The sequence below is a fragment of the Passer domesticus genome, chromosome 2, assembly GCF_036417665.1.
Source record: "Passer domesticus isolate bPasDom1 chromosome 2, bPasDom1.hap1, whole genome shotgun sequence".
Lineage (NCBI taxonomy): Eukaryota > Metazoa > Chordata > Aves > Passeriformes > Passeridae > Passer > Passer domesticus.
In genome coordinates this window covers 101,966,499-101,980,710 of record NC_087475.1, presented here as the reverse complement: position 1 = coordinate 101,980,710, position 14,212 = coordinate 101,966,499, and the positions used below count along the sequence as shown (strand labels likewise).

General features: G+C 48.7%; 1 protein-coding gene across 8 annotated transcripts in view; it reads right to left on the bottom strand.

The window, feature by feature from the left end:
* Window positions 1–11,741, bottom strand: part of BOC (BOC cell adhesion associated, oncogene regulated) — a 54,478-nt gene extending 42,737 nt beyond the window's left edge. For 2 of the 8 annotated variants that reach the window (XM_064410132.1, XM_064410130.1), the window contains exons 1-2: window positions 11,116–11,253; window positions 955–2,113 (exon numbers count right to left, since the gene is read on the bottom strand). Coding sequence is in view for 4 of the 8 variants with exons in the window: in XM_064410130.1 (XP_064266200.1) it covers window positions 955–1,149 (195 nt within the window). In the remaining 4 variants the exon portion in view is untranslated. Of the gene's footprint in view, window positions 1–59; window positions 78–954; window positions 2,114–11,115 lie in introns of those variants that run through there. The other 6 variants (XM_064410131.1, XM_064410137.1, XM_064410129.1 and 3 more) reach the window with 6 other exon arrangements.
* Between the last annotated feature and the right edge of the window lie 2,471 nt (window positions 11,742–14,212).

Genomic DNA, 14,212 nt, shown 5'->3' with positions numbered 1-14,212 from the left:
GCAAAGCCTCTGGAGATCCTCCTCTGTAACAGCCACAGAAAAACCTCTGCTGGTCTTACCTATTGACTACAAAATTCTTCCATGGAAAACTAGTCCTTTTTTTGCAGCGCACAAGTAGTTCAAGTAGTTAAGGAGACCTTCAGAAAAAAACACAATGAGCCTCTCGCACAGATGATCTCTTGATGTCCCCCATATATGTATAAGGATCTTTATTTTAGGGTCTTCCTTCCCAGCTCTTGTCTGCTACCGGCTTTTACTCACATAGTTTTTCAGCAGAAAACTCTAGAAGCCCAAATCACCAGGCTCCAAGATAAAGCTGACCATCTGTGGCTCATTAACAGCTTTTGATCCTTTTTGGCCTGGTTCCTACATTCCCCTTGCAGATGCTGGCACCTCAGCACATGCCATGTCTGCTGCTTCCCTGGGCTGCCTGTAAGGAGACAGGTCAGCATAAAAGCCTCCTAGCCTGCAAAACAATGTGAGATCAGAAATGCTGGTGGGGACTTCAATTGCCTTTGAACCTTTGAGCCCCAATCCACCAGCTGAGGGGAAAGAAGGGAAGGAGAGACATGGATCTCACTTTGAGGACGGCATTTCTCTATAATAACCTGTGGGGAGGCAGCAGCCCTGCCTGTGTCTGCAGGCAGCCACTGTGCCCGGGCAAAGGCTCCCAGACCCGCTCTGACATGCAGCGCGCTGCGCTTGCCTCGGGTCGGCGAGGGCTGGGAGCATCTCTGCAGCAGTGGGCTGGCGCCTGGGGAGGCACCCCTAGTTGTTCCTTATCAGACTTCCCCAAAACAAGTAAGGGCAGGGGCACCCAGGATATGGCCCAACAAGCCTTTCTCAGCCCCAGTAACTACTGCTGGCAACACTGGGACCTCAGGAAGAGAAGGGGAAATTAAAGACAGAAAACAGGGAGAAAAGGGGGTGCAAGGACCTGGCAGAGGCACCTACCTCTTTGGGAGGCAGCATGCACGCAGGGAACAGGGCCACACTAGAATCCTCAGCTCCAATCCTGTTCTCTCTTCTCACTGCGAGGTCTGAGGCAAAACTGAAAGGGGACTGTGTGCTTGGAGAGAGGAAGAGATTATTCACGGTAAGCATGAGGAGGGATGGGTGGCACAAACCCATTTTTAATCCCTTTTCCATCCCATGCCCTGTCTAATTCAGCAGGACAGCAGTGAAGGCAGCAGCTATGTTAGGGCCTCTTCGCAGTCTTTCAGGCACAGAGAGTGACCTGGGATCAACAGAGAAGAGGAAAACCAGAACTGTGCCGCTGTCTGACATCTCCCACCACTCTTCCACTCCCAAGGCACTGACTGCAAGGGCACAAACACCTCATCTGAGATCTCCTCAATAATTCAGTTATTTAGCTTGCAGAGAGCAGATCAAAACACTTGCCAAATGGAGGTCCTACTACAGATAGGGTCCTCTTCCTGCAGAGAGAGCAAAGAGTCATGCTTTTACTTATACACAAAGAGCCCCTGGCAACACAGTGCCATTAAAAACAGTATGTTTCAAAGCATTCCTCTGAGCAAAAAGCCTCTGACTGCAGTTCAAGCTGTTACTCAGACACAGAAGGGCATGGCCATGAGCAGCCCTCAAGACAGTTTGCCTGCAGCTTTTTGCAAATAGATATTAGAAGATGATGCACCTGAATCCCCACCCACTCCCCCAAACAGTGCTCTAAGTCAGACAGGAAAGGAGGGAGGAAAGAACCTGCTGAGGTTTCACTGAAGCAATCCTGTCCTCTTTGAGAGATAGTTCCCAGTTGATGCATCAAGCCAAGTTTTGCTCATGTCCTACCATTGGTGTCTAAAGAGCTGCTCCCTACTGGGCTGCCTGTGCCTGCAGGGGTCAGATTAGCATTCAGGTACCCCTGTATGTTGTGCTCAGGAAGAGCAGTTCTTTGTAACCCTGCTGTCCCTATCTGCTGCTCCTGAACCTCCTTTACAGCGTAAGGTACCTCTTTGCTGACCTGAACATTTCCTCTTGCACGTGGGCACAATACAAGCCATGGACTTGGCCTTAGCAGCATCTGTTAGAGCTTATTCTTGGCTTGTGCACTGCAAAGCAATGCCTCCAGAGCAAGAGAAGCACAGTCCCAGACCCCCTGTGGAAAGAAGGCACACAGTATTTATGTAATGGTACGGTTTAGCTTGAGATTGCATGCTGCAAGCAAAACACTCTTATTACACTGGCACTCTCCTCTTCCAGCTACCTTTCAAAGCATGAAGCTGCAACTGAAAACTGGCTGACAGGAGAGAATTAAAGACTTAACTGGCTCCTTTCCTTTGCCTTCAGCCACAAGCTCTTGCTCTCCACCTGCAGCTCCCCAGCTCCACAAGACCTGCTGCCTGCCCAAATGTAAGGCATGCAAAGCAGCAGGATGGTACCAACACCACCTGCAGTGCCAAGTGCCCCTTTCACAAATCACTCACTGGAGCATAGGTAGTCAGTGATGTGAGCTGAAAGCTAAGGAAGATGAGGCTCTGCTAGGACAACTCTCAGCTTCAAGGCAGACAAATTTCAATCAATGTTTACTGACACTTGACTTTGACCTCTGTTGAGCAGGGACGATAGAACATGAGACTGACTATCAGGCGCGGTGGAGTCTGTGCTTAGCTGCAGTCCTGACCTGCAGAGTCACTCCAAGGTACATGTGTCCCTTTCATGCTCTATTTATCTCCTCTTTCACATTTACCTCACTGTTTTGAATGGGAATACGGGAACAGTCTCCCACTACAAGTTAACATGGTATCTGTCATAGCTGTGTCCCAAACTTGGTTAAAACTTGTAGACACAACTGTAATATAAATAGTAGTTTAGGTTTTGGAATATGGTGATGGGGGAAGATGGCAAAGCAGGCCTTTCTCAGACTTTATCCAGAGAGTCAAGAAACCTGTACTTATCCTCAGCACTAAAACTATGCTGAAACTGGGTTATACTCACATTTTTGTGGCTGATGAAATTTGCACTTGTTTGCTTGGTCACTAGTTTGGGAAATTCTTTTAAAGGTGGTTCTTTCAAGTGGCTCAGAGGTTAGGGATGTCCAAAGCTATCCCCAGGGAGATTATAGGGTCAGGCCTCAATGATAAACACAGCCTGCCACTTGCTCTTAATGTTGGTCTCTTTATGCTCCTAGTCCCTTCTCCCCAAACCTGCAGCCCAGGCAATTGTGAGGAAAACAGGACAATTGTATATTCAGTAACTATGTTCCTGCTTAAATTGCTACATGATGTAAGTAGCAGACCCCCTTCCTACCAGAAAAGACCACAGGCTTCATGATGCCATCAGCAGGATCCCACAGCCTGTATTGCACATTTCCCACCAGGCAAGCACAGCCAGCGCTAGTGGGAGCTGGAGTAGACTGGTTCCTGTCCTGTGAGACACAGAACTGGCCTGTCTTGCTGTAGCCATGTAAATCAGATCACTCTTCCCTAAGGCTTCCTGAAACTGGCTCCATACCTCCCTGCCAAGAGGTGACTAGGGTCAGCAAACACACCCAGGCTCCAGCAGCTCCAACTCTGTACCTGGGTACTGACCGCCCTTTCTCAGCATCCATCATCAAACTAATGGGCTGCATGGTCATCTGGCATAGTTGATCATGATCCCAAGACCTTCCTCTTCTCTGCTGCCTGGGCAGCCACTTCTGACAGGATCTGGAGCTGGGGTGACAATAGCTGAACTACTCTTGCAACATTTACAGCACCTCAGGCACCCAGAGCAGCAAGGTCCTTAAAGGCAACCAGTCCTTGTGTGGCCCTGGACTCTTTCTCTATGGCACTACAAAGGTGTTCAGGCACAAGCTGGCATGGAAACAGGAGCTCAGCTCCTCATCTGCTGGAAAGCAGACATCTTTTCCCTTCAGGCCAGTCCCAGACACCCCAAGGATAAAGTCGGAGTGACAAAAGGTGATGATGGACACATCTAAAGCACCTGGTGTTCCTCTCTGAGGAGCTCTTCATGCACCAGCTTCTCACAGGCTTCTCTCACCCTACAAGCCTCCAGCTGCAGAAATGCCCGACAGCTACAAGCCTGATACCCTGCTTGGCCAGCTGAGGGGTATGGAAGTCCCCAGAGGGACTCAAGAGCTAGTAGATATCAAGCCCTCCTCCTGCAAGGGTCCCACAGCTCTGCTGTGGTCTGGCTAGCCATGCCCAGAAGAAGTTAGTAATGGGGTGTTCCTCACTGGATTCAAACCCCATTGCAACTGGATAACTGGGGCCATCTTGCTCTCTTTCTGCCCAGATGACTTTGGCTTAGAAGCTGCACTTCAAGTGCTTGCAAGCCAGGATATGCCTGAATAGCCACTTAAGAAACAGGGTCCACTTCCATGCAGGAGTAGATGGTCAGGGCTAATCTGGGCAGCTGTTACACTGGTGACAGTGGGACCATCTCATAAACCCACCAACCATGACCCTGTACTGAAAAGTGAAGAGGGGGAGCTGGTCTCAATGCACAAGTCTGATTGACTCCCCACGGCATCATCAAAGTCTGCCCAGGTGTTTTTGACATATCCCACCCAGCATGTTTCTGACAACATTCCCTGACACTGGAACTCAAACCCAACCCTTCAATCTGACAGTGTTTGTGTTTGCTAAACAAGCAGCTTTCTTTTGGAGAAATAAACCACAAAAATCATATACCCATCACCATTCAGGGGTCCCAAAGAAATCTCTCACTGACAGCAGCAGGCTCTAAAGAAGCTGGACCAGACAGTCCTTTTTACCACCCATGGCAAATAAATAGCAGGAATCTTCCTGCTCCAGTGGGGACTGCCATCCACAGAAGCGCTGGAGCAATGAAAATGCTCTCCACATCAGCTACAGCTCAGGGAGCAACCTGGGACAGAAGGCACTAGATTAAATTTCTTCAGCATTCAGAACACTATTGGTTTCCAAATAATTGTCTATTTGTGTGCGTGCATGCACAAGAATCCTCGCTCCATGGTCTTTGTGCCAGCATACTCTTTGTGCCAGTGCTGTGACTCTCTAGGGACAAGGCCCATACTTGTATTCAATCTTGGCTTTGGCTCCCAAACACTAAGGTTTCAGATTATGTTTTAAAAAACATTTTCTCTGGCAACTGGGCTGTTAATGGATGTGATGTTTTTGCTCTCGCCTCCTCCCCACCTTTAAAAGCTTGGCACTAAAGGGCTTCTTTGAAGATAAGGCCAAATTTTCAATTTAAGGGGAGGAACTTCATAAAGTAGATTTGAAGGGATGGAGAGGAGGAGGGGGAAAATAAGAAAAACAACCAAACCTGGAGCCACTTAGCCTGTTGAGATGTATACTGTACAGCACATAAGATTACAATGGCCTCTCTGTACCACCACTGGCTGGTGCCAGAAGTTCGCTGCAGCTGCACTGCTGCTACCTACGCCAGGCTCCCTAAGGGTCACGCTCAGACAGGGCCTTTGCTGTAGCTGCACACCAGCCTGCCCTCCAAACCAAAAGCATCCTGCACCCCCTACAGAGCCCCCATCCACCCAGCAAGCAGGGGCACATATCCCCAGAGGCAACCACAGGAGCCGCCCACTGGGCTGCCAGTGCCGCAGGAGACTCTCTGCTGAAACCAACTGTGGTCCTCATCTAAGAGGTTTTTGAGGGCCAGCAAATCTATGGTCTCTCTTGATCTCCAGCAGACCTACCCTCAACACCACAAGGAGGCAGGGAAGTGCCATTTAGTTTTGCAGGTGGAGAGCTGGGGCAAAGAGCAACTTGCCCCAACTTGTGGGGAAATCTGTGGTGTAGAGGAGAATCAAACACAGCTGCCCTCACATCCCAGCTTGCACCCTAAAACACTGGCATCACTAAGCAAGGTGGCTGCTGTCCCTAAAAGTACCAAGATAAATTACAGTGATGTTACCAGAAGAAGCTGAATTTTGCAAATAAATGCTGTATTCTAGGGCAATGTATCCACATTTGAGGTGTATTTCTCAAAGCCTACCTCAGTATGTTTGTATTACCATAGGCTTTCTAAATCACACTAAACTCAACACATTAATTCACAGGGCTCTGTCTAACCTGTCCTTCTGTCCACTAAAAAGAAAATTAAAAGTAACCTCAATCTAGTATTTCAAAGCTGACAACACAGTTCTTACAGGGATCTTTACACCCTTTTCCCCTGCACTCATGATTTAAAGAACAGCAGAAGGATATATATCTGAATGCAGACTGATGCACAGTCTTCAGATATACTAGCTTGTTCAAACTCGCTGACAGTGAACACATCCCTGCATTAGGCAGGGCCCTGGGTCTATGACTGTGCATTAAAGTACAACCTGCTACCTAATCTCTCTGCCAGAGTGGACCTAAGAGAGCTAAAATGGGATCGCCACTGCAGGGCTTGGGGTGAAAGATTTACTGCCTTTGCCAGGCACAGAAGTTAATGAAAAATTATCACTTTCCAAAACACCATCTGGCTTTCACACAAACATCTAGAGACACCTCAGCCAAAACCTCTGCAAACTTGACAACAACAGTGGGTTTCCATAGGGGCAATATGCTGTGGTGTGGTGTGGACTGCGCCCAGCAAGCCTCCAACTCTGCACAGGCACAAGGCACAGTCACCATCCTCACATCCAATGGCTGCCCAGGGAAGATGACTGCACAGAGGGCAGCAGCCCCTCAAGAGCAGCAGAGCAGAAAGCAAGGAAAAAGTCTGGCTCTCACCTCTGTGCTGGCACACTGCCCACAAGGAGGGCAAAGAAGCTCGAGCACGTCCCACACGCTCCCTGATGCACATTTCTCTTCATCGATGCCATAAGAGCCAAAATAAATTGGCACTGCCTCTTACTCAAGAGCTCCTACAACACACAATGGCAGCCCTCAGGGCCCTTCACAGGCACCCAGTCCAGGTGCTCTGCTACCAACCACATCAGGCTCCCATCCCATTTGTCCTTTTGCAGGGAAGAGAGGCCATTTTAATAAAAGGAGCATGTAACATCCTCGGGGCAGAGATCTCTTGCTCCCTGTTTAAGCAGAAAGGTCTGCACTGCCTGCAGCAGCTCTGAGACTGTGTAAGCAACAAGTGGCTTCTTTTCCCTGCAATAAATATCCTTCTGAGCTTTTCAGCCAACTTGCTTCCACTGCATCCATACTCCTTTTGTCTTAGCTTCCCATGGACACTCAGACAGCTGTGTTGCTGGAGCACATGCTTCTGTGGAGAGATTTTAGAAGACTTATGCACAAATATGCATATAAAGCAAATTTGAAAGCTTCCCTTTCTGCAAGCATTCCTTCCAGAGAACCGGCTTCAAGCACTGTGTTCAGCCAATGAAGCAGCAGATACGATGTCGTATGATTCGGAGCCAAGAGGAACTAAACCCAGCATTAGGAAACAGAAAAAGATGCATGTGATACCTTGCATTGAACAATTACCCAAAGTACATTTAGAAACCTGAAAGATGATATTCACCCCTATTCCATATAAGGACCTTAGTCATTATTCACCTTAAATTGTTCTTGTGGCCTAGGAACTGGAATACATAACAACCTCTTAAACTGAGACTGACCACAGGAGCACCAGAACATACAGCAGCAGGTTTTTTCCCTCAGGATGTTTTCAGTCTAACCAGAAACAGGAAGTCTCCGAAGACTTTGCAAGAGAACTTTTTCATTGCGGGATATCCCATCCTAACTTGCAGAATTCACACTGCAAATTTTTAGCCCGGGAGGTAACGGTTTAAACCAAGAGATTTGCAAGCCTTGGTGTATAACATGCCAGCATTAATATATCAAAGTCACCTCTGCACATTAAAGAAGTCCAAGAGAATTGTGCCTCATGTCTCTGAGACACTCGGCATCAGATATTAAAACAAACAACCCACCATTATTTACCACCAAAGGAATTTTTGTTAACCTGGAGTTACCTCTGCCTACTGCTGTTGCAAGACCTCGCAGGCTGAGTGACTAAACTGAGCCCAGCTGAGCTCAAGTCTCTGAAAACCCACCTGCCGGCCAACCTGAACTAAAACAACGAGCATGGTCCCCAACACACTCTTCCCTGTCATTGCTCCCCTGCTCCATGAGGCAGACAAGGTGGGGCACTAGGACACAGCCTGCCTTTGCCTGGGAAGAGTGATTTTGGAGGCACAGAGGTGCCTCTCCAGCCCTGTGCCAGTCCTGAGGAGGCCAAGCACAACAGAGAGAGTTCTCCCCAGTGCACCTGAGTTCTGCTCTGAGAGACATGAGGGTGGGTACAGGTGAGGTCTATGTCAACACAGACAGTAGTATCTGCCCCCCATGCTCAACCCATCAACACAGGGTCCAGTTCCAATTTCTGCATGGGAACAGTAAGGCAGAGGGCTGTGGAGAAAATTCAGGCTCGCAATAGGGCATGTGCATGGGCTGAAGACATCTCCACCTTCCAACACAAGCTTCCAGCTGTTCCTGTCCTGTCACCCATGTTCCCTCCCACAGCCCAGGTAGAAGAAGCAATAGTTGTGGGTTTTTTTTCCTATGTTTTCCTTGTTATCAGATTGCAAGGTTTCTGTGCTTCTAGGGGCATGTGGTTCAGGAATAGGCCAGGAAACATTGGCAGGTTGATCTGGTGGTATTTCAGTCAAGTGTTTCACTAACAATCACAAGAAACTACAAAAATTCAGGTCTGCCCTAAAAGGAACTTTTTTTTAACTCAGGAAAGGCACTATAGCATTGGGAAGTATGGGGACAAAGCAGGCTGCTTGCTTCATAGCCCCACCGTGATGCTTCTTGCTCTTCAGGAGGCTCCAGCTGGCTCGAAAGAGGCAATTCTGCTGTCCCTAGTGAGCCAGAAGGAGCTGTACCAGCATCATTAAGGTATTGCAGGGCTGCCAGTTTGGTTCTGAAGACTTGGAGTGATCTGTCTGCTGTTAGTTTTGAGGACATAAGCAGAATTGCAAGCAGTGAAGTGGACTGAGCAATGATTCACTTGTCCTTCAATGGAGCAAACTTCCAAGCCAGGAGTCTCAAACTCTGAGGGCTGGAAAGACCTCTGCAAATGCCAGACACTAGGTTTCACTTCACAATCTCAAAGAACCTCTCACCCTGTGCTTCTGTATCCTGTGAGTAAAAGGCACAGCAAAGCTGCTTTCTCCAGACTGCAGGGATACACAGAACTCATACAACTTACATGTTAGTTTGGAGCACACACATGCAGAATTGTGCAGCTCCAATGCTTCTTCATTGTGCCAAGCAGAGAAGAAATGTGTGGATTCTTGTACTGGGATATCTCTCAAATAAAGGTCCTGTGTGTGTGTGTGTATGAGTGGGAGAAAACTGACCTTGCCTTTCCCACCTGCACAGAACCTCTGTGTACCACTCAGATGAACCTGCCTCACATTCCTCAGCAGGAAGCAGGGAGGACTGCACTGTATCTGACTTCAACCCTCACAGCAAACACCTACTGGGACTTTTACCGCTTGGTATATGCAGGACGAGTCCCTGTATCTGAAGGGGAGAATTAAGAACAGGACATGGAACAAAACTCCATTTACTTCTTGTAAGAGAATATCATGCACCCAGCAGGAAGCTCACAGCTCTTCCTAATTGTCCTACTTACTTCAGAAAATCCCCACATGACTCCTAGCAGCATAGGAATTTATTTCACCTTCATTTCTTTAGGTCACTTAAATAAACAGAACAAATTGTCACTGCAAAGCCGTGATGTGTTTCTGCTGAAATCCTTCCCCAGGATATGAACCTCAATATTCAACCCATTAATTCAAAGTGTCAGTCATATAAGTACATAGGCATAAATACGGGGGAACCCTCCTCTTAATCGCAGGCACACTAAGTCAGTTAGTTTCAAAAGAAAACAAAGATAAAATTCTACTTACAAAACGCCCACATTCTTCTAATATTTTCCATGGTCGTTTTTTAGCCCATGGGAAAAGAAATTTTAATGGCAGATTGCAAATGCACATATCAAAAAGACACTATGGTAGCAATGTAGAAATTAGGAGAATTGGGCACCAAGAAAAACGTTTAAGACATCCTGGGAATTACATGAGGGTGCTGAGTGCATGTATGGATTCCTGTTATCCCACTCACATAATGCTACAGAGAGGTCAAGAGAGTTTCTTTAAAACAAGCAAGGACAAAAAAGACCATCTTTAATAGATGTGAACTGCCTTTCACACAATGCCAGTGAAATAACACTTGGGGTACCAGAATCAGTTGGGGAAATGCCCAAACATTGTATTAAGTACCTTCTGCCAGCCGAGGGTATTGGTTAAAGCCTATTATTTTTCACAGTAAGTATCTTTGGAGCACTTGAAAAAGTCTTGTTTGGACACGGCTACAAATTCAGCATCCCACTTTCTCCCCAACACATTTTCTATTTACAGGCACCATGCAGACAGATCTGCCAAAGTTGCAGTCCAAGCAGGGAGGCATGTGTGGACAAATCCTACAACACCCCACTGTCAGGCAGAAAATTGAGTGACCCAAATCACTCCTTATCCTTGCACCAGGGTTAAAAACTCTACGGTCACAGAAGAGGACAAAAATTCTACTAACAGACAGACTACCCACTCCTGCTTTTCTCTGCTGCAGCAGCAGCCCCTTCACAGAGCACAAACCAAAATGCCTTCGCATATGCCAGAGGCGGCTCTTGCCTGAAAACTCCCAGCAGCTTTTGACAAGAGTTGGAGCAATGGAGGATGGATCTGCGTCTTACTTTGCACAGCTTCTCCTTCTCTCTCACTGCTCACCATATCTCCTCGCCCAGCCGGCAGTGAGGACAGGGCAAGCTCGTGGACCAGGCTGCTGGGGAAGTTCCAGGAGAGTCAGGGAGCATCGTGGAGCCTGTGCGTGCCCTGGGCCCTCCATTAGTTCTGACCGAGGCGCCGAGGAGGAAGAGCTGGAGGGAAACATCCGAGCCTCCCACATCTCACCTGCCTCTGCCAAAAGAAGGGGGACCAGCGGGTCTCCCCTGCTCCCTTGTCAAATCTCCTACATCCCTAGGCAGACGCCCTTCCTCACATCCCCACACCAACTTCCCAAACTCTGCCGCTGCCTGAAGATGGATGGGGCGAAATCCCTGCGCCCCCATCGCCCGCCACCACCGTGCGTCCTCCCAGCCCCTTGCCAGGGCCACCAGGCCCGGGCCCCCTTCTCTTTCACTCACCGCGGTCTCCAGTGGAGCAGGCGGGGGGAAACACAAAGATGCCCCAAACGAAGGGAGGCAACAAAGAGGCTTAACTCCAGGAGCTGGGAACTTCCAGGCCGGATCTGCGGGGAATTCACTACACACACACACACACACACACGCACACACACACAGAGGAGAAAAAAAAAAAAAAGAAAAAAAGGAAAAAAAAAGAGAGAGAGAAAGATAAAAAGAGGGGGGAAAGCCTGTTTTGCGGGGAAGGGGAAAGTGAGGGGGCCCTTGGTTTGAGGTGGTTGTGCTTTTTCTGCGGGTTGGCGCTGGGGATGGGGGCCGCGCTGAGCTCAGGCGCGGCGGGAGGAGGAGGAGGAGGAGGAGGAGAAGAAGGAGGAGGAGGAGGAGGAGGGAAGAGGCGCCGGGATGCGGAAAGCCAGACCCTCCATACGGGAGACTGCTTTTGGATGACTGAACTCCCAAACAATTCCTTCTCCGGCTACTCCTGCCCCGAGAGCCTCCCTCCTTCCCCTCCCCCTGAGGAGGAGGAGGGAAGAAGAGGAGGAGCCAGAGAAGGGAGAAAAGTCCAAGAAAAACCCCTTCCCCAAAGGCAGGCAGTGGCCGAGTCCCGTCCCCTGCCCGTACCATCCCCGTCCCCCCAGCACCGCGAACCGGGAGCCGCGGGCCCCCAGGGCCGCTCCCCGCCGCCCCGCGCTCCCGGGCCGGCGGAAGCGGCAGAGTTGGGACCAAAAGGTTGTGGTGGGCGGGGGAGGCGGCCCCACCGGCCCGGCTGCGGGGCGAGGACTGCGCGGCCCCGGGAGCGGGGGTGCCGGGCTGGCCCCGCACGCTGGAGCGGCACCAGCGGCTCACGGAGGACCCCGGGCGCCCCATCCTCGGCGGTCATCAGTTGTAATAAATACCAAAAGGAAGAAAAGGTCTTTTCTTCCAGCCATCCCTTCCTAGCAGGTGCTTGCTCTCGTGGAAAGTGTCTCGGGTACAAAATTTTAATGAAAAGCAGTGCCATCATTCCCTGAGATTAAACCTCATCACTTCCTCCTCACTGCATCTCCCTGCACCAAAGAGTGAATTCATGCCCCAAAACTTAAATTTACCCGGAGGTGAAGGGAAATCTTTGGCCTTTCAAGGCTCTTCAGTAAAGATTATCTTGAAACAAATCTGTGACTGAAAGGTCAGGATAGGTTTCTCATGTTTTTGCCATGTACAGAAGAGCATAGATGACAAACGTGATCTGTAGTTTCTAAATGTGAAGTCCTTCAGTCTTCAAAGAAAAAGGTGAAAGAGGAAGTTTTTAATCATGTCATCATTGGGTTTCAGAGTTAGTTCTGCTTAGTGGCACATTAGGAGAGTTCTGATTTCCTGGTTTACTTTTACTCATTTCTCATAAGGATGATGCAAAGGATTTAATGGGTTTTTTTCTATTTATGTTTGGGGTTCTTGCTTCCTTGGTTTATTACATGATTACTGAAAAGATTAAAACTGATTTTTCTGTAGGATTTTTTGAGTTCCAAGGGAATGTGTGAAGATGGCTTCTTCAACTTTCATTTCAATGGGTAATATTATCAGGTTGAACACAAAGATTTACCAGGTTGAACATAAACTTCCTTCCTCTGAAATGTTAACTTTGCTCTCTAATTATCTTTTAAAGAATTGTTTCCAAGCTTCCAAGTTTTTTTTCCTTATATTGTCAGTAACACACTCCTCAGGTGCTAAATCCATATGTAGACACCTCACTAAGTGGCCTATTTTTTACAAGTGCTAAGACCTCTAGCACCTGCCTTGTCTGAAAAACGCTGGTTTCCTAATTTAAAGCAGTCATAAACTCTCCTAAATTAAAGTAGTAACTGAATTAGCCCTCACTAGTCTTAGACTTACAGAGGTGGGAAGAAAAAGTGAGAGAGCAGAATTAGAGCTACCTTGTGCAAAGAAGTGCCCCAGGGCTTGTTAAACAGTATGAAAGGAAAGATTGCAACCCTGCAGGATTACATTCCCTGTTTATCCCTGGGGCTGAGGGAATAGATGGATGCAGCAGTGCCCTCCATATGCTGTTCTTCTCATCTGCCTTCCAAAAGAAATGCCTTGGGACAAAACAGGGTGCTGGTTTGTGCAGCCACAACCCCTTGGCATCCCCGGACAAGCCAGTGGCAGTCCTGCTCTCAGGAAGCTCTGTTGTTGCTCTGCTGGGGATGCCTGCTGTAGGCTGGTGTGCATTTGTTTCAAACTCCCCGCCAGCACCAGTTTCTGGATGCCCCTTGCCTGTCTGAAGCTTGAAGTAGTGTGAAAGCCAAAACCCCCTCATTAACCCCAGTTCTTCTGGCATAAGGAAACGTTTACTCTGGGCATTGACCAAGCACAGCCCATGGTTGGGGGGTGGGGGTGTCCCATGTCCTTCTGGAGATCCTTGGCTACCAATTTGCCCATATTGGCCCTGTCCCTCTCTGATCCCAGACAAAATTCCCACCGCTGCTGCTGTCTGATGCAAAGGCTCCTCCTTGGGGCCGCTGAAACTCCAGCTGTTTGATATTGTGAGGAGCAAGGTGGGGGGCACAGAGGGACTTTGCATGAAAGGGCAAGCTCAAAGGAAACCGGACCCTGGCATGCCGGCACGATACTCAGTGGGTAACAGGCTCAGTTAAATTTGCTCATTCAGCCAGCTAAGGAGGGAGAGTTTTCTCATCTGTCCCGCTATGTTTAATTCATCCACACATGCCTCCCAATTACAGCAGGAGTAATAAACAGAAAGGGATGTTGGGGGTGGGGGGAAGCCAGCCAGTCCCCAGCCACCAAACCTAAGTGCCCTGAAAATATGTGTGCTGCAGACTGCTGAGGTTTGCTGTTCTGGGAGCTGCTCTTCAGCAGCTCTGGCTCAGAGTCCTTAGGAATTTTAGCCCAGATTCACACCTGAGTTGTGTTGTTTTGTCTATTTTTCTCCAGAAATGTACATTGCAGGAGGTGTGTTGCAGAGTGCTGCTTTAGGTGTACCACGTCTGCCGCCTGAGTTAGGCAGAATTCCCAGTAAAAATCACTGTAGTATGCCTGCCTCCATGGAGGCTCCCAGGCACACCACCAGGTTCCTCTAGCTCTGCATTTTTGCAAAAATGAAAAC